This window comes from Leguminivora glycinivorella, chromosome 13 (assembly GCF_023078275.1).
Source record: "Leguminivora glycinivorella isolate SPB_JAAS2020 chromosome 13, LegGlyc_1.1, whole genome shotgun sequence".
Classification (NCBI taxonomy): Eukaryota; Metazoa; Arthropoda; class Insecta; order Lepidoptera; family Tortricidae; genus Leguminivora; species Leguminivora glycinivorella.
The window spans coordinates 4,344,541-4,367,898 of record NC_062983.1 but is presented as its reverse complement, the minus strand read 5'-3'; the positions used below and the strand labels follow the sequence as shown (position 1 = coordinate 4,367,898).

Sequence of the window (23,358 nt, the reverse complement as noted above, 5' to 3'; positions counted from 1 at the left end):
CAAAATTGGAGTTGGCAACACTGAGCGTTAAACGTTTAACACTGAAGTTGCATGAGATGTTTCACTTCAAAATAAAATAAGTACTCCAACTCTCAACTCCAACCGCAAACTCCACAGACAAACTAGTTCTGTTCCAGAGTTTTGTGGGACTATATGTTAGATATAAGTTTGTCACTGTATTTTAATAACAATTAATAAACAAAAATAATAATAAGAAAACCAAGCTAAGAATTAACCGTTAAAAAAATATTTGGTACACCCTGTAATCTTGTCTCACCGATCAGTGTGCTACAAATCTAATTTAGTCTTATCGAATGCAGTTTATCAATTCGACTAACTATTAACAGTAAGCTTGATAGATGAAATTCATGTGATTGATAAATTAATTGATCCATGCCCAGATTACAGTTTTTACTTTTTCCTTAACCTGAATCTTATCCTAAAGAAATAAAGTAAAACTCTAAGAACAGTGTATCTGTTGTTATTTACAATTATATAATCCAAGTTTCATAACTTTGCAAGATAATGAATCATTATATATAAGGAATAAAAAATAAGCCTCGTTCAGTTCAGTCAGAAGGGTCAAAATGAAGCAAAGTTTGGTTTTGTTCGCTTTAATAGCTGTCGGGAGCGCTAGTACTTAATGCATTTTATTATTTACATTATTAGATGTTAATTATAATAAGTGTTTTTGTTGTTGACAAACAAGCATACGGCCGGTTGCAATCCCAGACGCCTCGGGAACCCTTGTCAGGGAAGCTCATTTTGTAATCGTTCGCGATCGGTGTTCGTAATAGTCATGTGGCCCTCTAGTAAAAAATGATTTTTTGTGATAATTTGAGAAGCACTTGATATGTAGAAAATATTTTTTAAACTAGAGCTCCACATACTCAGAAATCTAAATCTATGGATTCCAAATTTAATCAAGACGTCAGTGCGTGTTCAGATATTTTTAAGAATCTTGGCTGCACTAACATATCTAATTGTCACCTTTTAGATCTTGTGATGGCTGGTGGCTCTGGTTTACTCGTAAATTAATCCTTTGTTTTCTTGTTTTTACAGGCATATGGGAAGGCGGATTTAGAGGTAAGCAATGTAACTATTTATTAAGATGCTCTTGAAAGTACCAATGCTCAATACGCTAATGCCCAGTAAATGAAACTCTTCTGTTTCATTTATTAACAATTACTTAATGTTTAAAGAAGCATCTAACTACTGCTTACTTATCGAGCAATTGTACTTGTACGTAACAGTTGGTTTCAACTTATCCATATCTGTGACCTTGATTGATTTGTGTAATGGCTACACACGTTAGCAGTATTTGGCATAAAGTATCATCAAATGAAGTGACAAATTATAAAAATTATCCAATCAACCTTTTTACCTCAATCTCCTTAACCACAGTCTTGATAAATATTTCTTAAATGAACAAAACACAAGTGCAGGACATTGATGTACATTTATCACCTATAAGCTGCCCTGTTCATTGACAAATTAATAATATATAATAAATTTGCAGTAAGATTCGACGTCGGCGACGACATAGGCGGTAGCTTCTTCTACGATATTCCTCGCACGCTCACGGACGCCGTATCCAATGGATGGGTATCACAGACCCAACCAGACGGTCTGCCAGTCACTTCTGTCTCCATGTATTGCTACTCTGACAACATCGTCTGTTGCTTCTATGATGCCAATGGTGATGTTGCTGGCATGCAGGTTGCTGTAAGTTTTTTTTTTAAATATGGATATAAATTCAGACTGATTACGTCTGAGTGACGGTCAGTCCATCACTTATGTCTCCATGTATTTGTAGATTGCTACTCCGACAATGTCTGTTGTTTTTATGATGTCATTTGTTGTAGCTGGTATGCAAATTGGATCTGCAAGTTGCACCTATCTCCATGTACTGATAGTCTGTTTTATGACAATATTGTGGACCGTTCTTTGATTGGCTGGTAGATTCGACGGATTGCTTATATAATAAATAATATATGTACCTTCTTTGATTTTGGTACTTTTTTAGTAAAATGGTTCGTCTTCCGGACTCCGTAATATCTATTGATTTGTAGCGACATTGTCAGATTGTATAATATAAATATATTCATAAATTTTTCAATTCCGTCGATTACATAATAAATGTATAGGTTTGTTAAGTAAAAAATTTTCTAAAACATGCTTTTGTCTGTAACCGATTAACATTGTTAACCGATTGATTTCTCCTATAGCTGCCAAAAGACAAATTCACCCCTCACTACGAAGACATGGATGCAGTTGGATTCACTAACTGGGCAGTTGATAGTGTTGAATACTATACTCTGCAGCAGTATTTTACCACTGAAGGTAATATGCACACGCAAACTATTTACGACTGTTTTCCCAAAAAGGCGGGTAGGGATTCAGATTCAGATTCAGATTCAATCATTTATTCAATGGTAAACACAGTTAATATACATAAGTATTATATAAAATTCTAATAAGTGTTGAGATTTAAAAAAAAATGTAACTCTGGTTTACCACGAAATGGTCCCGCCTCAGCATAAATGCTGACCCGGGGGTGAGTGGCGGCCCGCAGTCTGCGTCGGGATACCATCGGCATCGCGCGTGCTCAATGAAAATGCTCCTCGTTACGGAGCGAAACATGTCGAGCGACCTTCGACAATTTTACGTGAGTTACCCGATTTTACATGTTTAATATATCTCACAGTCGAGTTCTTTGACATCCACGACAGGAAAACGGAAGGTAAAATTCAACCAGTCACCACACTAAATTAGTGATAGTTGGTAATAGCAGGACCGGGACAAATGGCCGTTCATGATTATGTGTGATGATATATTATGTCAACTTTCAGAAATCCTTAGTAGTCATGCGAAGCGGAATGAGAACAAGATTACTGAGAATGGCGGCGTGTGGGTCGTGGGAACCAACAAAGAGGTGGTATTCATCTCCAACTCTACCACTGAGCTCGCTGGTGGAGGTGTCTTTACTGAACAAGGCTGTTTTTATTCGATGGGTGAGTACAGAATAGGGAACTTGATAAGATGAGTAATTTATTTATTTATTTATTTAATCAAAAAGTAACACAGCATTACAGTTTACACCAAGGCACCGTGAAACTACAAAATACAAAACAAGACTTACAAAAAAAATAATACAAAAGACATACAAAAAATAAACAAATTAAACATTAGATTTGGGCGACGACGTAACAGCGTGGCTCCGTTGCGTCGTCTGACTCGGCGACTAATGTTTGTTGATATTCAATCGACACTTTTAAATGAAGTACGAGTAACAAACAAACCGTAACATCTGTCATTGAGTACTTAGCTCTAACGACAGCTTTCACACGCATTGCAGGACTTTGATGGCAACATTATTAGCAGAATCCCGTAAGAGTATCATGAGTGTTTTTCGTTCTTTTACTTCTGACTTCTACTTTAATTGACATAATCTCGTGTGACTCTTAAGAAATTCACGCAAAAGCGTTGTTACCGAAATCTTTATACAATTCATTATACAACGTTGGCTTTCTTCAATCTTTAAGACGCCATGACATCCAGTTAATTGACCTTACATAAATATACCTAAAAATCATAAAAACGTAATTTGAGTGTTAGTTTAAGATTTCTATTGACAACTGGTCTGGCTCAGTCGGTAGTGACCCTGCCTGCTAAGCCGCGGTCCTGGGTTCGAATCCCGGTAAGGGCATTTATTTGTGTGATGAGCATAGATATTTGTTCCTGAGTCATGGATGTTTTCTATGTATATATTTAAGTATGTATTTATCTGTTTGTGTGTACATAATATATCGTCGCTTAGCACCATAGTAAAAACTTTGCTTAGTTTGGGGCTACGTTGATCTGTTTAAGGTGTCCCCAATATTTTTTTATTTATTCATACTTTTTCCTCAGGCCGCCACTACTACTACAAGATGGACTCCTGGAGTTTGAGTTGCGACGAGCCCCTTTTCCCCTGGTTCGCCATGATGGAGTCCGGTGAACTCACCGCTACAGGCCTAATGGTCTTCGGAGAGCTGAACCTGGACCTAGAAACTGGTGCTAGAAACTGGTTTGAGAATCCTCCGGAATCTGCTGTGAGGGTAAGTTCAGAAAAAAACAGTGTGTTCTATAACACTTTAAATCACCGTTTTGTACTTACCAATATTTTAAGACACGTACAAGTTGAATGCGATAAAATATTATTATTTTACATTTTGAGAATATTTACTTACACCAACTTACACTATCCTCCTCTTTACGTTATCCCGGCTCACGGGAGTCTGAGATCCGCTTTGACAACTAATACCAAGATTTGGCGTAGAAACTAGTTTTACGAAAGCCACTTCCAACACGAAGGAACTATGCCTTGTTGGGATTAGTCCGGTTTCCTCGCGATTTTTTCCTTCACCGAATAGCGACTGACCTATTAAATAACGTTTTGCATAAAATTTTCGAAAGACTCAGTGGTACGAGCTCGGCTGCCCTACGCAGAAATCAAGTATCTCAAAATTTTCCAAAAAATGGTTTTTTACATCTTTCGATTCAGTTTTTCAAAATACATCTTTTAGTATTTTTTTGAAATTTTTATAATGTATATTTTTCAAAATACAGAACTTTAAAAAATTCAAGTATCTTTTTTTAACGGGGTATTCTACGCTAAAGTCAAGTATCTACCCTATTTCTATCTTGAAATCGAGTATCTTGCGAAAGATACTTGCAATTCATATTAGATGGCTAAGTTACTTGACTTCAGAGTTGAAATATTGATATTGATTGCGAAGTTACTTGACTTCAGCGTAGAAATATTGATATTTATTGATAAGTTACTTGACTTCAGCGTAGAACTATTTATATTCATTGCGAAGTTACTTGACTTCGGCGTCTATCATTTTGTTATGATGTCAAAAGCTTGTAATTACTAATACATGTATTAATTTGGGTTTCGGGTAGAAATTGTCTTAGTATTAAAAAACAACCAGATGTATCTAAACAGTAAAAGCACAAGGAACTTGTCTTATTTAATATGTAACTTCTTTTATACAAAATACGAAAATACATATAACGAACACACGTTTACATAATTATTGCATGTTGGTTAGTTGATAAATAGGCTACTAGCCTCGTAGTCAAATCAGCTTCTTTTTAAGAACTGTCAAAACGAATTTGAAAGACTTGCTAATAATGGAATTTATATGACATTGAATTGAGTGACGTCACGGTCAACTCAGTAACTTTATACATATATTTCTACCCTGGCTTATCTCATAATTCTTATGCTTTATTTCGTGCATGGTATAAAATATTTTATTTTAACTACAATCAAGTTCCCTATTAGATATTATAATTAAGGAAGACTATAACTTTCATTATTTTTTTTTGTCTTCCGAGTATTTAGGCACCTACCTACTGTACTTAATTAATATTGTGCGTTCCACGGGAAATCGCTTTCGAGGTTTTTTTATTATTTAAATAGTCTCCCACAACGTAAGTACTTGATTAAGTTTCAGGAGTATTTTTGAACTCTTCGTGACAGATAAACCTCTTAAACCTAATCTTTCTTAAGATTAACAACTTGCATTCAAACACAACCAGAGCTTCTTTTCCGTGTATTACTCCAATATTGCATTTATATTAAAACCTAATTTACACAAGCATGACATACACTACATTAAAGGCATCTATCTAAAATGTATACATTGTATACATATACGAGTAGGTACCTATCTACTAGCGGCCCGCCCCGGCTGCGCACGGGGCTGTCATAAAAATAGTTATAGTTATTTATCCTTAAAAGATAGACATATGCTATTACTGACTTTTTTGTATGTCTATGAAAGATACACAATTTCGCGATACATTGTTTTGATACAGCTCAAACAGTTTGGGCAGCGTTTTCGATTAAAGCTCTCAGCCAGCAGAATTTTGTCCGACTTGATTAGCAAAAATTGAGATATTTCAACCAATTTAAACAAGATCTCAACAAATTATATACCAAAACCTTTCCGCAGAATCATTTTATTTATTGGTGAAAACCGCATGAAAATCCGTTCTGTAGTTTTTGTTTTAGATACAGTTAAAAATAAGAAGCCTACCAAAGCTAAATGAAAACAATTCAAGATACTTGCTTTCTTGTAGAAAAGCTTTAAAATTTTCTTATCGCATTCTACGCAGAAAGCTGTTTTTGTATTTTAAAATGATTGTGCTAACCATTTTGAAGAAAAAATTATAGTACACTATTAATGATATCTAGTATAATAAAGTTCGTCTGTTTAAAAGGCTATCAATTAATTAATAAGCATATAATCAGGAAAAATAAAACAAAATCGTTTTTTCGCTCTACTGTAAAATTTGGCAAAAAGCAGATACTTGATTTCTGCATAGGGCAGCCGAGCTGGGGTTCGAACCCGCAACCTCCGGACTAAAAGTCGCACGCTCTTACCGCTAGACCACCAGCCCATATTTACTTACACTACATTTACTATTTTTTGTTTCAGGGGGTCATTACTTCTGCTCCAGAGTGCTTTTACTCGTTAATTGCTAGCCCCGGAGGTGTCGTGATGCATATCTACTATATCGACCAGCCGTGGCTGATTTCCTGCATGTTCCAGTAGACTACTAGACCAGAGCTTTAGGCCTGATTTAGACGGCGTGCGAACTCGCATGCGATTTAAGTTACATTGCGGGCTGTTGAGGTTGCATACAATTTTGCACAGCCATCAAATACCGCAATGTAATTGGTATATACGTAGGTATACTTATGTATAGATATAGAGGGTAGATTAGAACTAGTCTTGCAATAAACGATTACACCGAGCGCACGTCTATTATTTACCATTGGCGAACGAGGCGTGGTTTTTACTGTTATTTTGGAAATCAAGTAGTGTTTTCTGTACAAGTATTGGAGGTCGTTGGGTTTACGGTGATTTTTGTAAAGTATACCACTGTTGATTCTCAAACTGATATAATTACTTTTCAAAATCGTTACATAGTTTTAATTTGCACATAACCACTCACTGTCACAACTCGATAAACAATGCCCCATTTTTTTCCAGAATACCCGTCTGTTATTTTTAATAAAAATCCATTTCTACCCTCACATTATTTATCTTTTTAAACATTGCTAATTTGCTAGTGTTGCTAACAGACGGCCATTCTGTTGAAGGAATGTCCCCATTCCGATTAATGCTCGGCCATTCTAAACAAGGCGTATGGCCTCATACAAGTTCAGAATTAAACTAAAATTTAAGACAATTAATTAGACTAGTCTTTGATCTGATACATCATAAATTTTCGCACGGAAGAGAGAACAAAACAAAAAAACTGAAATAGTAAACTTTGAGATATATTAACAATAGTATAATATTAATTTAAAGTTAAATAATTAACAATAGTCTAGAAATTGCACACTTTTCGGCGTAGACATCGCGCCTCCTTTGTAGACACGTCACCGTAGACGTGATCTGATACTTCTCACGTACTGTGTACCCGTCACCGTAGACGTGGTCACACACACCAGGGACGTCATAACTGTGTCACCCAAGGACATCATTACCACCGCTTGCCTCCCTCGGGCTACGGTCTGCTTTTAATTCATCAATCGTACTGCCACCCGCGGGTCAGATACGCTGTTTAAAATCAATATGAATTCAACATCTTCATTTGAATAAATCATCTCTTTGGTAGCAACCGATGCTACTCCATTCCATACCAAACCTAGGCTGTAAAGAGTAGGAATAGGGAAAGGATGTTAAATTTACATCATATGTGATCAAACAACAATGTCCAAGCTTTAATTCACGCGAGGACCAACTACAGAGAAAAAATATATTTCAATTAGTTTTTTTTTTTTTTTTTAATTACAGTATCGATTTCATAACATCACCCCTGCAACTAGCACGGGGTGCATACCACGAAATCTATATTTATTTATAAATAATTGTTATTTTAAGTAGCATTACTTTCAGGAGCCAATACAGAGTCATCGCTATCAGTCTCGTCAGCACTATTATGAGGAGAAGTTTGGAACGTAATCCAACGTTTAAGCTGATCGGCCGGAAATATATTACTATATTTGCGTTGGGAGTGGCCCTCGATATTTGTGACTTGGTACCTATCGTTAGTAAGAACAGCCGTTATTTTAAAGGGACCTCGATGCTTTGGAGCTAGCTTTTTGCTCTTTCCTTTATCAGGGTTATGGTTTGGGATCATGACCAGGTCGCCTTCTTTAAACGTTTTTGTAGGTGCTCTAGCTAGATCAAATCTTTCTTTCATCATTTGTTGGTTACGAATAATTTTATCTTGTACTTGTTGTCGTATCTTTTCTCTTTCATCAACTGTAACATCTTCAGATTGTTGAAGGGCACCTTTTAAAATTCCTTCTGCAGGACCAGTCGTCCTTTGCCCATAAACTATTTCGGAAGGTGATTTACCTGTCCCTTTATTTAGTGTATTATTAAGGCTCCACTGCAATTTTGAAGTGTTTATATCCCAATCTCTTTCATCCACCCCATGATTCATAGCTGCCAAGGAGCTAAGGATTGTCCTGTTGTAGCGCTCAATTTGGCCATTTGCCCGAGGAGTTGCTACGGCGTTAAGAACGTGTTTTATCCCCCTTTGCGTTACAAATGATTTAAACGTTTTTGATGTAAAACTCGTACCTTGATCAGAGATAATAACTTTTGGACAGCCTATTTCGGTAAATATATCTTCCAAAACCTTAACAGTGGTTTTAGATTTAGTGTTTTTAACTGCTCTAATGAAGATATATTTACTGAAGCCATCGATAATGCCCAAAATATAAGTATTACCCCTTTTACTTTTAATGAATGGGCCCAAATGATCCATGTGTAATGTGTGCCATAAGCAACTAACTTTCGGAATAGGATGCAAATATCCAGTTTTCTTGCCTGCCATCTCCTTGTTATAAGCGCAACTGATACACGCTGCTACATATTTACTAACGAAACGTTTCATTTTAGGAAACCAGTAGTCAGCGCGCATTTTCTCTAACGTCTTCTCAACAGCAAAGTGCCCTGCCTCATCATGATTGATCTGACATAATCTCCAGCGAGCTCCATTTGGTACCACCCATTTTAGTTTTCGTCCATCCCGTCTGTATAGTCTATTGTCACGTAGAACATAATTTTTAGTTATGTCTTTAATGTCATCTTCGTGTGTTTGTAAGATAGTTTTGATATGTTTAACTCTTGGGTCTGTCATTTGTACCGTATGTAGCCAATCTGTACTTGTTATGCTCAAAATATTGAATTCTTCTTGCTCGTTGGGTGCAGATACCGGGTTCCGACTAAGTGCGTCAACATGTTGCATGTTGCGCCCAGGTCTATATTCTATACTGAAATTGAATTCCTGAAGCATTAGCCACCATCTTGCAATTTTTGGTATCAGGTCTCGTTTCGTCAGTGTCGATCTCAGAGCATTGCAATCAGTCACTACTACAAATTCGATCCCGATTAAGTACACCCTAAACTTTTTTAGCGACAGTACGACAGCTATGGTTTCTAACTCATAAGAATGCCAGAATTCTTCTTCTCGTGTCGTTTGACGACTATAGTAAGCGACAGGTCGTAATGGGCTGTCACTATCGGGCTTTTGAAGTAGCATTCCTCCTACCCCCAATTTGCTCGCGTCGCAATGGACCTCAGTATAATAATCTGGATTATACAAAGCAAGAATAGGACGAGAAATTAATTTGGTTTTAATGTCCTGGAAAGCATTTTTCTCTGTTTCTCCCCACGTCCACGGTACATCTGTTTTAGTTAGTCTGGTTAAAGGTCTAGCAATTGTTGCAAAATTATAAACAAAACGGCGAAAGAAACTTGCTAGGCCTACAAACTGTCGTACCTGATGTACATTAGTGGGTTCTGGGAACTCAGAGACAGCTTGAATTTTCGCGCTTCCTGGTCTTACACCGGTTTCGGATATTTCGTACCCTAAATAGTTTATTTCGGTCTGAAAGAAGTAACACTTTTTAAGGTTTAACGTTAGTTTTGCATCTCTCAATAGTTTTAAAATATCCTCTACCTTTCTAAAAGCTTCTTCAAATGTATTACCTGTTGACAAAAGATCATCCATATAAGGCATGGCGAGTTCGAATCGCTTCGTGCCTAAAGCTTTGTTGATCATATTTTGGAATACAGCTGGCGCATTTACTAGTCCAAATGGCATTCTAGTGTATTCGTAGTGCCCATCAGGCGTGACAAAAGCTGTGAATTGGCGCGACTCTTCAGATACAGGTATCTGATAATATCCCGATGCGAGGTCCAGACTAGTAAACCAAGAGTTCCCACTTAATCGGTCTAACTGATCTTCTATCACAGGCATCGGATAACAATCTTTTATAGTCTTTTTATTCAATGAACGATAATCCACACATAATCGATGTTCATTATTTTTCTTACGAACTAAAACTATCGGACTCGCATATGGTGAATTAGATTCCCGTACAATGTTATTAGCTAGTAGTTCACCTATCATTTCTCTAACTTTCGCACGCTCACTATACGGGAGACGGTATGGCCTATAACTAACAGGAGTATCGTCTTTCAGTCGAATAATCATCTCGGTAACATCTGTCAGTCCTAATTCCTGCATGTTTAAAGCAAAACAATCTCGGTAATTGTTGAGCAGGTTAAGCAAGGATTCTTTTTGCTCCTTCGCTACCCTGGGGCCAACATTTATCATGTCTAGTGTGATTGGTTCTTTTATCTGATTTGATGATTGCACTACTGAGTTGGAAGGAACAATTGTTTGTATGTCTATAGGAGTTGTTTGTACTACATTGGAGTTTACATTGGCAGGCAGACATATGGCGCGTGCTATCATTCTTTGTTTCTTAAGGCTTATTGGCGATTTTGCCCAACTTAGGATTAGACAGCGTCCTTTGCCTTCATCAAATTTGTAAACTCCCTGTAGCAAAGCATACTCGCAACCTTGTTTCATGCAAAAATTACCCGGAACAAATAAAAACCCTGTGTACGGAGTACTAGCTTCGACTTCAAGCGTGGTTATGCCATCCACAATACAATCAGCCGCATTAAATATCTGTATTCTCGTCACTTCGGATTCGTCACAGTACAATATTAACCGTGTCGGTAGCTTAAGACTCACGACGTTTGGCAACTCCGTTAAAGATTGACCAATTAATACGTCAGTCTCTAGAAGTTCATCGTTAACAACAAATGCTTCTACGATTGCATTAACTGCGTCTACCACAATATTAACTGACGCCCTACCTATTGGTGTAACGCAACCGTAAGCGAATCCTCTCATAACCGGCAAATTAGATTTATCCAAGATTAAGCTTAAACTTTCCGCAAAAGTAGATTTTATTAAAGTGAATCGGCTCCCAAAGTCTACATACGCTGAACATTCTACATTATTTAAGGATATTGTTTTAAAATACTTGCCGTTAGGGTCCTTGTTTTCGGCTGTAATGCGCAAAACTTTGTTATTGGCATCATTAGGCTTTTTCTCGATGTTTTTATTTATCTTGTCACCAGAAAGTCCACCTTTGTCGTAAAATGAGTCTCGAGTACACTGTATTGCATCATGACCGAGGCGATTACATTTTTCACAACGAATCAGAGGTTTTCTACACGCATCAGCCGTGTGCCCCAGTTCTTTACAGTTATAGCATCGATTAAACCTATATCTGCTGCGTGGTTGGAATGATGGCGCTGTCGGTGTTTTGGTTGCATTGTTAGAGCTGGCATCGTTTTGTTTTATTTGATTATATTTTGTGCTATTCAGAGAGCCTGTCTTCTTTTGTAGCTGACTCTTTTTAGAAATTCGTCTTAAAAATCTCAGTAGCTGGGATGGTCTTCGGAAATTCGAACCTTGCGCATTCAATCTTACATTTTGGTCAAAAATCCCGTTTATGATACAGTCAACCGCGTCTCTTTCCATAATGTTACACATTCGAACCAATCGCGCTTTATCATGAAAATATTCTTCTAATGACTCATCTTTTTGACTTTTACGCTCGAGCATTTCATGTAATCTGTCAGCATAATTTCGGTCGTCCGGGAATGTCTTTAGTATTTTACTCTTCCATTGTCTCCAGCTATAGCTTATAGAATTTTGACCTTGATACCATTTTTTAGCATATCCGGAAAGTTTTGGTAATGCATAATAGACTGTTTCCCTATCATCCCAACCATAAATTTTTGCCGTGTCATCAACTTTACGTAACCAAACAGCTGCTGTTTGCGCATTGGTGTCAGGGTCAAAATCAGGAATAACATTCTGAGCTCCCTCAAATCGTGTCCGCCTATTTTGTATTAGTTTTGAAAATTGATCAAAAAATATATCAGATGAGGTACGGTTCTTACTGACTTTATGCCTCTTATATCGAACGTGACCTTCGCGGTTTGAACCCGATGAAGTCGAATTAAATGATGCGCTGCGCTTACGTTTATTGGTTCGTCTACGTCTATGACTACGTCGCTTTTCACGTATCTCGTGACCGTCCGAACTGCCCGTCGATGAGCTAGTACCACGCTGAGTCACTCGACGTACGGTAGTTCTATTGCGAGTCTTGCGAGAGCGGTGATAAAGGCGCGAAGCGCTACTGCTCGTGGTATAACTAGGCGTCGACGAATTACTAAATGAGCTTCTGTCTTTGGACCTAGTAAGTCGTCGAGTCCGACGACGAGATCGGCTTCGATACGTTTCTCGCTTACGCTGGTGGCGTAACGGGGCCTTCGATTTCGACTGCCCACGTCGTCGCCTGTTTCCCGAACGTGTTGTTGGTCTGGATGATCTAGTACCACCGTCATTGTTCCTCGTACCACGAGGGAGCGGTGGCGTATATGCTGACCTATCCGGCGATGGACTCAAAGTGCTCATGCTACTTTCTCTTGGGAGAGTCTTTACATTTTAGTGTAAGAAAGGAGGTTAGTAAGGAAGAAACGTAGGGTAAAGAAATAAACACGTCATTAGTTCATTGAAATTCTTATATGTAAGTAAGTAGGTACATAAAAAATGGCTAAGCATTTAAACAGTGATATTGTCGTTTACCTAAGCGATGTGAGTCGTAATCGTAAATGACCAATCTCACAGAAACTATAAACAGTTTAGGCACATTTATTACCTTCTTTGTTTATTCATAAATTGTTTCACGTAATGCTTAATAGCAATTTGGTTCAGTTGGGTTAATAGGTAACTATACTAAACGATTAAGTTATCAGGTATTCATTAAATTGAAATAAAACATTAACCAATACTATTAAATAAATATTCTGCCTACTGCTCTTAAAATAGCAACGTAGTCACCGCACAATGCAAAACTGTACTTCCTTTATTTGACGTTCATCGTACATACTTCCTATACAAAACCCTAGCACGTACTTAAATGCAAGGATTCTAATATAAAAAAAATAAATATTAGGTTAAATGTAATCATTCAATTACTCATTGAAATATCAACCTTATGGAATGGGCAAAAGATTTAAAGTTGCCATAACCTTCCTGAGTAATTTTCATATTCAAGAAGCTCTCCGATTTCTGCATACCGGAGAAAAAACCAGAATAACGTTGATGTTCATTCGCGTGTAAATAACTTGAAGCGTGGGGTCAACTTACACTGGCCAGCGTATGCAGGCGGAAACACGCGTTTTATTAGTTGCTAATGTATGCAACGTTTCATTCATTGTTGAGTACCCTTTTTTTTTAGCGATGATTATTTACTGAATTAGATATAAACCTTTAAATATCACGTTGCGGAATGTACATCGCTAAAATAAACAAGTTACCCTTAACAACGCCTTTATAAATTAAATAAAATTATTGTTAAATAACAAAAAGTTATGTAAGTAGGTATCTTTGTCTACTGAGTATTTTACTGGGATATCTGTGTGACTTATTACAAGATCACTTCGTAAAGTAACGAAAATTAATTTGACAAACTGATATTACAAACTGCTCAATAAACTTATAATTTTTGAGATTATTGGCATTATGTACAGTACCTACTCAAATTTAACTTCTTGATATTCCACATTGTAGGCGTGTACTTGCAGCTAGCAATCCAGGTAAAAGAAAAAAAAACACATACCTGAAGTTTCTCTCAACGTTCTTACCACTTCGGATTTATTGGAGGTCGTTGGGTTTACGGTGATTTTTGTAAAGTATACCACTGTTGATTCTCAAACTGATATAATTACTTTTCAAAATCGTTACATAGTTTTAATTTGCACATAACCACTCACTGTCACAACTCGATAAACAATGCCCCATTTTTTTCCAGAATACCCGTCTGTTATTTTTAATAAAAATCCATTTCTACCCTCACATTATTTATCTTTTTAAACATTGCTAATTTGCTAGTGTTGCTAACACAAGTGATCGTAATTCAAGTTAAAAACAATGGGTGTCGGAAAAATACCAGAGTTTGACGTGAAAACTGGAAATTGGACCATGTACTGTGAGAGGTTAGAAATGTATTTCCTCGCGAATGACATTAAGGAAGAAGTGAAGCTACCAACACTTATCGCCGTAATGGGAGAGGACGCATACCACTTGTTATCAACGTTAGCAAGCCCCAAACAACCTTCATCTTTAACCCTCACTACCGCGGTAGAACTGTTAAAGAATCACTTACAACCGAAACCTTCCATCTTGGCTGAGCGCTACCGGTTTCGTCAGCGGCGCCAAGCAGAGGGTGAAAGCGTAGCGATTATGTAGCGGAACTGAAGAAGCTGGCAAAAACATGTGATTTTGGTTCGAATTTAGAAGATAACCTACGCGATCAACTGGTTTGTGGCATTGTGAGTGAGTCGACACGTCAAAGATTATTTGCAGAGGACGGTATTGGCTACGCGAGGGCGGTCACTTTGGCTACGACACTAGAGGCGGCGGAAAAGAATGCAGTCGCGGTGGATCGAGACGCTAATGTGATCACGAGTGTACACAAAATTGAAACGAACCATAAATGTATGGCGTGCGGCGAAATTGGGCATAAAACGGAAAGCTGCAAATATAAAAACTATGAGTGTAGCTGGTGCAAGAACTTAGGCCACTTAAGAAGGATGTGCCCTGAAAAAAATGCAAGACTCGGGACGACAGGTACGGCCGACGGCCGGTCACAACCACGCGGCGACGGCGTGAGTTTCAACGGTAGCGGAGCGCGCGGCAACCGACCAGGAAGAAGCGGCAGCGGACGCGGGCGCGGGCGCGGAGCGCGTTCATACCGCCCAGGCACAGGCAACTATTGGGTGCACGCGCACCAGGCATCAGCTGACGTGCCGAGTGATAACGGCGGGTATACGTCGGTGCTGAGACAATAGTTGTGATAAGGAGGATGAGAATGAACCTATGTACCAAATGTCATTAAGCAAATATAAACCGGTATGTATTACGATGTTTGTTCAAAATCGGTTGATTAATATGGAAATTGATACGGGTACCGCTTTAGCATGTATATCTTTAAAAACTTATTATGAAAGTTTTAACGATTTGCCATTATTGCCTTGTCATTTAAACTTAACATTATATGATGAATCTGTAATCCAACCAGAGGGTTATTTAAGAGTCGAAGTAAGGTACAAAAATATAACAAAAGTGTTAGACTTGTATGTGGTAAACCGAGGTACCACAACTCTTATGGGTCGTCAGTGGCTCGCGGAGTTAGGTATAGATATTCCCGCTTCTAAGATTTGTAATATTAACTCAGAGAAAGTGAACATACCTAATAGTTTTAATGAAATAATTTCCAGGCATGAGTCATTGTTTGACGGCACCCTGGGGCGGTACACGGGCGGCTCGGTGCGGCTGCACGTGCGGGAGGGCGCCGGGCCGGTGTTCTGCCGTGCGCGCCCGGTGCCGTTCGCGCTGCGGCCGCGGGTGGACGCCGAGCTGGACGCCATGCTGGAGGCGGGCGTCATCCGGCCCGTCAGCCGCTCCGACTGGGCCACTCCTCTGGTGATCGCTCGCAAGGCGGACGGCGGAATACGACTGTGTGCGGACTATAAGGTGACCCTTAATCCTCATTTATTGGTTGATAGGTACCCAGTTCCAAAGGTCGATGACCTTTTTAGCACACTCAGCGGATATAACTATTTCACTAAATTAGATTTGTCACAAGCTTATAACCAACTGGTTCTGGATGACGCGTCCACGCAGTTTACAGTAATAAATACACATAAGGGGTTATTTAAATACACTCGTTTAGTTTACGGACTCGCGTCTAGCCCGGGAATTTTTCAAAAGTTTATGGAAGACTTATTTAAAGGAGTACCGGATATAATAATTTTTTATGATGATATTTTAATTAAAAGTAAAGAAATAGGTAGTCATCTTCGAACAATCGAGCAGGTGCTAGGTATATTAGAGTCGAATGGTTTAAAAATTAAAAAAAGTAAATGTGATTTCTTGACTCAGAAAGTTGAGTACTTAGGTTTTGTCCTAGATAAAGAAGGGTTAAGAGTAAATCCAGAGAAAATTAAACCTATAATCGACATGGCCCCACCGGAAAATACGCATCAATTAAAGTCCTTGTTGGGTATGATCAATTTTTACGGGAAATTTATTAAAAACTTAGCGTCCCGTTTAACACCATTATATAGCTTATTAAAAAAGGGTAAACATTATCATTGGGGAAAAGAACAGAATGAGGCTTTCCTTCAAGTAAAGAAAGATCTTTGTGGGGCGGAAGTATTAGTTCATTTCGACTTGTCACGAGTTAGCGTAGTGACATGTGACGCGTCGTCGCGTGGCCTTGGGGCGGTCCTGGCGCAGCGCGCCCCGGACGGCTCGGAGCGCGCTGTCGCCTACGCGTCACGCGCACTGACTTCCGCGGAAATCCACTACAGTCAAATTCACAAAGAGGCCCTTGCCATATTTTTCGCCACAGATAAATTCCATCAGTATTTATTTGGTAGGAAATTCATTCTTCGCACCGATCATAAACCTTTAGTAAGCGTTTTTGGACCAAATGTGGGCATACCGCTTACGGCAGCAAGTCGGCTTCAAAGGTGGGCGATTAAGTTGTCAGCTTATGACTTTAATATTGAATATGTAAATACCGATAAAAATACCGCGGATGCCCTATCGCGTTTGATTAATTCACACAAAAATGAATCGATTGCCGCTGAAGAACTTTTGCCTGAGCAGACGTATTTACATTTCGCCTCCGAAGCCCTTTTATTAGACTATAAGGTATTAAAAAGGGAAACTGCTTCAGACCCAATTCTTAGCAGAGTACTGAGTTATATCGCGGATGGGTGGCCAAACGACGTTGATATAAAGGAACTTAAGCCATATTTTAATAGACGCAAAGAGGTATATATCGAATTAGGTTGTGTCATGTGATGTGACACAGAGTGACTATCCCAAAATCTTGTCAACCCAGGGTAATGAAAGAGCTGCATGACGCACACATGGGTGTGGTCAAAACCAAGGCGCTAGCACGGAGCTATGTGTGGTGGCCCGGCGTGGACGAGGCGGTGGAGGGGGCCTGCGGCGCGTGCGAGGTGTGCGCCAGCGTGGCGAGCGCGCCGCCCGGCCACGCGCCGAGTCCCTGGCCATGGCCCAATCGCCCATGGGCGAGATTACATTGCGATTTTTTAGGACCCATAGTAGGAAATACTTATTTAATTGTAGTCGATGCGGGTTCCAAGTGGATCGAAGCCATTCGTATGAAATCTACTAACGCAGGGGCTGTAATTGCAAAGCTAAGACCAATGTTGGCCAGATTTGGCCTACCCAAACAGGTCGTTACGGATAATGGTCCACCTTTTACTAGCGCGGAATTTGAGACTTTTTTAGCAAGAAATAAAATAGATCATTTATTTTCAGCGCCCTATCATCCGGCGTCTAATGGCGCCGCAGAGAACAGCGTCAAAATTTGCAAGCGGGCGATTCAAAAAGCTATAAAACAAAAGGTTGATATAGATACGGCTTTAAATAGGTTTTTACTATCGTATAGAAATACGGAGCATTACACTACAGGTGAAAGTCCGGCGAGAATATTACAAGGTCGAAATTTACGTATGCGCTTAGATAATTTAAAACCAGATCGTTTAGACCGCGTAAACAAACACCAGGGACAGAAAAACGTGGAACGAGGGTTACGAGGGCGCGCATTCGCGCGGGGAGAGGAAGTGTGGTGCCGGGACTACCGCTCCTCCGATCGCTGGGTTCCGGGAAAAGTCTCAGACGTTCTAGGTAATACAGACTATAAAATATTGTGTGATAAAGGAACTGAGGTACATAGACACGTCGACCAATTACGGCGTAGGACCCCAAGGGATACTGAGGAAGTTCGCACACAGCCTAAACCGTCTGTCCACCGGAGAAAGAGCTCCTTAATTGTTCCATTACCAGATAGGGACGAGCCGGAACCAGAGGAACGACCAGTCGAGCCGGTTAAAGCGAGCGCGGGCGGGGGTGCGACAGAGGTCGTTTCTCCGCAGGCGGCCGCCGTGGACCAACCCCAGGGTGCATCCGATAAGGATGACATTTGTCCACCTAAAAGGATACCTAAACCTCCTATACGTTTTGGGTTTGATGAATATTTCTAGACTACTATCTAGCTATTGTTAGAGTAAAAACACCAGGATACCACTATTAATTATACAGTTTATTGAACGGAATCTCAAAATACAAGCTTAGTGACAAACGCTCCCAATGGAAGCTTCCAGTCCGTCTGACGCCCAGTTGACAGCGATGCCTAGGGATGGGGACCAGCGACTAGTGATGTCCTTACATTCGCCCATTCTGACCTTGACCTTTCGTCCCGAAGGTCTCTGCTATCCATGCTGCTACTGATGACTGCCGCAGTCAACGCAGCCGAAGCAGGCCGCGCCTCCAACTGGTGGCGGTAGACTTCATCTGTTCATTTGTTCTTTTCTGCGGAGTGAACAAGAACTTTGTATACTCCAGCTATACACCCAGGCCCTGGTCCTTTGGAGTGATTAACTCGAGTACCGTTGGAAACGGCCGGTGTAGTTTAAGACTAACTTACACCAAGATATGTAATTGGCCTCATTTTATAGTCGAATCATAGTAATGACATAACTAAACTCAAGATTGCATGACCAGACTAGCCTAGTACAAGTAAGTCAGGTCATTATTTAACAAATCCACAGCCAGTAAGGCTTTAAAACTATTAAGGTGCGATGGTACGAAAAGTACATGTTTTACCGCCATGATCGATACTATATATTAGTCAAATTAATTATGTAAAATAGATGACATCTAGCGGCGGGCAGGTAATTACTGGTGTACAAAACACCATCTAATATTTGCTTGTAAATAACTTCACCCATCAATACATTTCATTTATTTTCAGGCAAGTATTATGCCATTTATGCCTTAAGTTAAGACTTACGTGAGCGGTGCATTCCAAACTAACCAACCGCTCAATATAATAATGATGATTGGCGTCGTTTAAATAGCAAATACATGGAACAAACTCACAGTTGGCTTCGTCACTGTAGGCTGTGAAGCTCCCCACATGCGCAAGAAGGCGTACAACTCGTGAGAGGTTAACATGACACACCCTATGCGTGATCATAGCCACCTTCCAACACAGCACAAGCTCTTGTTAAGAAGCTCTGTAACATACATGGGAAATACTAAGTTCCTTAATGTAACGAGAACGTGATAATTTTTCCTTGGAACTAAGCCAGTAGGTGATAGAATCAGTACAACACAACTGTCGTTCAAGTAACATGATAAGGTTACGAGAAATTAATTTACAATTGGCATAGTAGGTGCTCTCAATTACAGATCCGGCTTACATAGCCGTTAAATAATTTAGTAATAAACAATGACAATCAAGATATTACAAAATATTGTCATGTATTTTTTTTTTTTTTCATGAATATATATTAAGCAGAATACATGGCTGTTCCTTGGCAGGACCTTTAACAACCGCTGATTATTTTTTTCTATCAACATGATAAAATTAATAAATGGTAATAATCAATGTGTACTAGCCACCAATTTTGCTATAAGACAACACACATTACCATATCAAATCTTCATACGCAAGCCACGGTGATACGGCTTCTTTCGTGGCTGTCAGCGCAACGACCGCAGAAGTTGGCCCTTCATGACAAGGTTGTCGCGCAGCCTGTAGCATGCATTCGTTCAGCTAGGCATTCCGAACAGTTGCTCTCTCCGCTCTATTGGAAACCGTAATTTCACCAGCGACCTCTGGAAAGTATGCATGTAAGTGACCCTTTCAAGGTAACCTTGAGATCATTACTCTTTAAGGTAATAAAACATGCTTTTGACAAACAAGGTCTCAAGCTAACCTCTTAAGGACTATATAACACATGATGGCATCTCTGAAGACCTTCATCACAAATAACAGAAGCAGAACAATCCTCTTAAGGATAGACTATATAGCAGGGACCGGACAACCCCTTCCGCGCTACAAGCCTTTCATTGGGAATCCCTAACGTAAGGACGACCCAATCGAGAGACTCTCCCTTTCGAACTGCAAGCCCATTCATTTGACTAGCCCTTACAAAAAACTAAGCAAAACAATAAAGCTAGCCCTGTGCATTGGCTTAGCGCTATCCGATACGGCTTGCAAGCCTTTAATAAGGGTTACCCTTATTTTAAGCGCTATTTATAAGGCTTTCCCTTTTGTTAAAGCGTAGTCGAGCCTTGCGTAAAAGAGACAGGATTATGAATCTAAGCTATTGTAAGAACAGGAAGGAAAATGCGCTGTTGCCACTCCGCACTATGCGCCCCATTTTTAATTTTGCAACGAAACATGTTTTCGTTGGATAAAAGTAGAACACGGCTAGAAATTATTTTTAATGAACTGGGAGAGTGATGGATCGCCTGATGGTAAATGATCATCGTCGCCCATAGATCAGTATGTACGTTCGTACGTATGAATGTATGTAGGTATGTATGAATGTATGTAGGTATGTATGTATGAATATAATTATGTAAATATGTATGTATGCATGTAAATATACAGTGTTGGGCGAAAATCAATACAATTAACCATTAACATTACACATTGAAAACGTTAATTGCCAACACAAAAACAAGCCGTTTTCGTCATCCAACTCGCCTTGATGAGTTAATTGGGTGAGCAGTTCCTAAGATAGAGCTGATGCTGAACCCTGGCTTTTCCCAGGGGAACGCGGGTTTGGTTTAACATAGGCAAGCGCTGTTTTCGTCATCGGACTTGTTTTGATGAGTACTTGAGTGAGCAGTAACCAAGGTAGAGCTGATGCTGAACCCTGGCTATTCCTAGGGGAACGCGGGTTTGGAGTAACATAGGCAAGCGCTGTTTTCGTCATCGGACTTGTCTTGATGAGTACTTGTGTGAGCAGTAACGAAGGTAGAGCTGATACTGAACCCTGGCTACTCCTAAGGGAACTCGGGTTTCGTGCAACATAGGCAAACGCTGTTTTCTTCATCGGACTTGTATTGATGAGTACTTGAGTGAGCAGTAACCAAGGTAGAGCTGATGCTGAACCCTGGCTTTTCCCAGGGGAACGCGGGTTTGGAGTAACATAGGTAAGCGCTGTTTTCTTCACCGGACTTGTCTTGGTGAGTACTTGAGTGAGCAGTAACCAAGGTAGAGCTGATGCTGAACCCTGGATTTTCCCAGGGGAACGCGGGTTTGGAGTAACATAGGCAAGCGCTGTTTTCTTCACTGGACTTGTCTTGGTGAGTACTTGTGTGAGCAGTAACCAAGGTAGAGCTGATGCTGAACTCTGGCTATTCCTAGGGGAACGCGGATTTGGAGTAACATAGGCAAGCGCTGTTTTCGTCATCGGACTTGTTTTGATGAGTACTTGAGTGAGCAGTAACCAGGGTAGAGCTGATGCTAAACCCTGGCTATTCCTAGGGGAACTCGGGTTTCGTGCAACATAGGCAAACGCTGTTTTCGTCATCGGATTTGTCTTGATGAGTACTTGAGTCAGCAGTAACCAAGGTAGAGCTGATGCTGAACCCTGGCTATTCCTAGGGGAACTCGGGTTTCGTGCAACATAGGTAAACGCTGTTTTTGTCAGCGGACTTGTCTTGATGAGTACTGGTAAAGCTGAGAACTCTGGCTGTACCTAGGGGAACTTAGGTTTGGTGCAACATAGACAAACCCGGTTTCCGTTATAGGCCCTGCCTTTATGAGGACTTGGGTGCGCAGTACCCAAGCCAGTGCTGTAGCTGAGACCTGGTGGTACCGGTGCAATATAAATAAACGCTGTTTTCTGTTCATAGTATGTTTCGTGTGAAATATCTTAGACTCGTCTTTATGACTGGTACTTGGTTGAGTTGAGTAGTACCATAGAATCTGTCAAACTATTTCTGTTGATTGTTGTGAATTCTATGAAGATCGTTTGAAACAGAAATACTTTTCTGGTGGCAATCAACCATACAGCCCGTCTGATAGTAAATAGTTACCGCAGTCTATGGACGCTTGGAACTCCAGTATTCTCTTTATTCCCTGTGTTACTATTAGTGAAATCGATTGTACTTAATTTTGATATTCAAATGGATATACATACGTATTTTTTTAGACATAAATAAAGTGTTTTATGTATGGCAAATTAATAAATTTGTTCTAACTACTTGATGTTAATATTCACTTCTGGTAGGATTTTTGTTCAGTTAATATTATGTTTTATGCCTAACTTGACATTGCATGAAATATTTCTATAAGTATTATAATGCACCGAAACCAGAGTTGCCCTAGATACCGCCAGGGCTCAGCTACAACGCTGTCTTGGCTATTGCGCACCCAAGTCCTCGTCAAGACAAGTCCGATGACGCAAACAGAGTTTTCCTATGTTACACCAAACCCGAGTTCCCCTAGGTACAGCCAGGTTTCAGCATCAGCTCTATCTCGGGTACAGCTCACCCAAATACTCATTAAGACAAGTCCAATGACGAAAACAGCGTTTGCCTGTGTTACACTAAACCCGAGTTCCCCTAGGTGCAAACAGAGTTCAGCATCAGCTACACTTCGGGTACTGCTCACTCAAGTACTCATCAAGACAAGTCCGATGACGAAAACAGCGTTTGCCTGTGTTACACTAAACCCGAGTTCCCCTAGGTGCAGCCAGGGTTCAGCATCAGCTGGACTTTGGGTATTGCTCACTTGAGTAGTCATCAAGACAAGTCCGATGACGAAAACAGCGTTTGCCTGTGTTACACTAAACCCGAGTTCCCCTAGGTGCAGCCAGGGTTCTGCACCAGCTGGACTTTGGGTATTGCTCACTCGAGTACTGATCAAGACAAGTCCGATGACGAAAACAGCGTTTGCCTGTGTTACACTAAACCTGCTTTCCCCTAGGTGCAGCCAGGGTTCAGCATCAACTAGACTTCGGGTACTGCTCACTCGAGTACTCATCAAGACAAGTCCGA

At 40.0% G+C, this 23,358-nt stretch overlaps 1 protein-coding gene across 1 annotated transcript; it reads left to right on the top strand.

Moving 5' to 3' along the window:
• Positions 1-502: 502 nt before the first annotated feature.
• On the top strand, positions 503-6,814 carry LOC125232657. The gene is made up of 7 exons (XM_048138413.1): positions 503-636; positions 1,063-1,086; positions 1,520-1,725; positions 2,229-2,343; positions 2,853-3,014; positions 3,913-4,100; positions 6,495-6,814. The coding sequence occupies exons 1-7, from the start codon at positions 588-590 to the stop codon at positions 6,609-6,611; spliced, it is 861 nt and encodes a 286-aa protein (XP_047994370.1). The 5' UTR covers positions 503-587; the 3' UTR covers positions 6,612-6,814.
• The last annotated feature ends 16,544 nt before the right edge of the window (positions 6,815-23,358 follow it).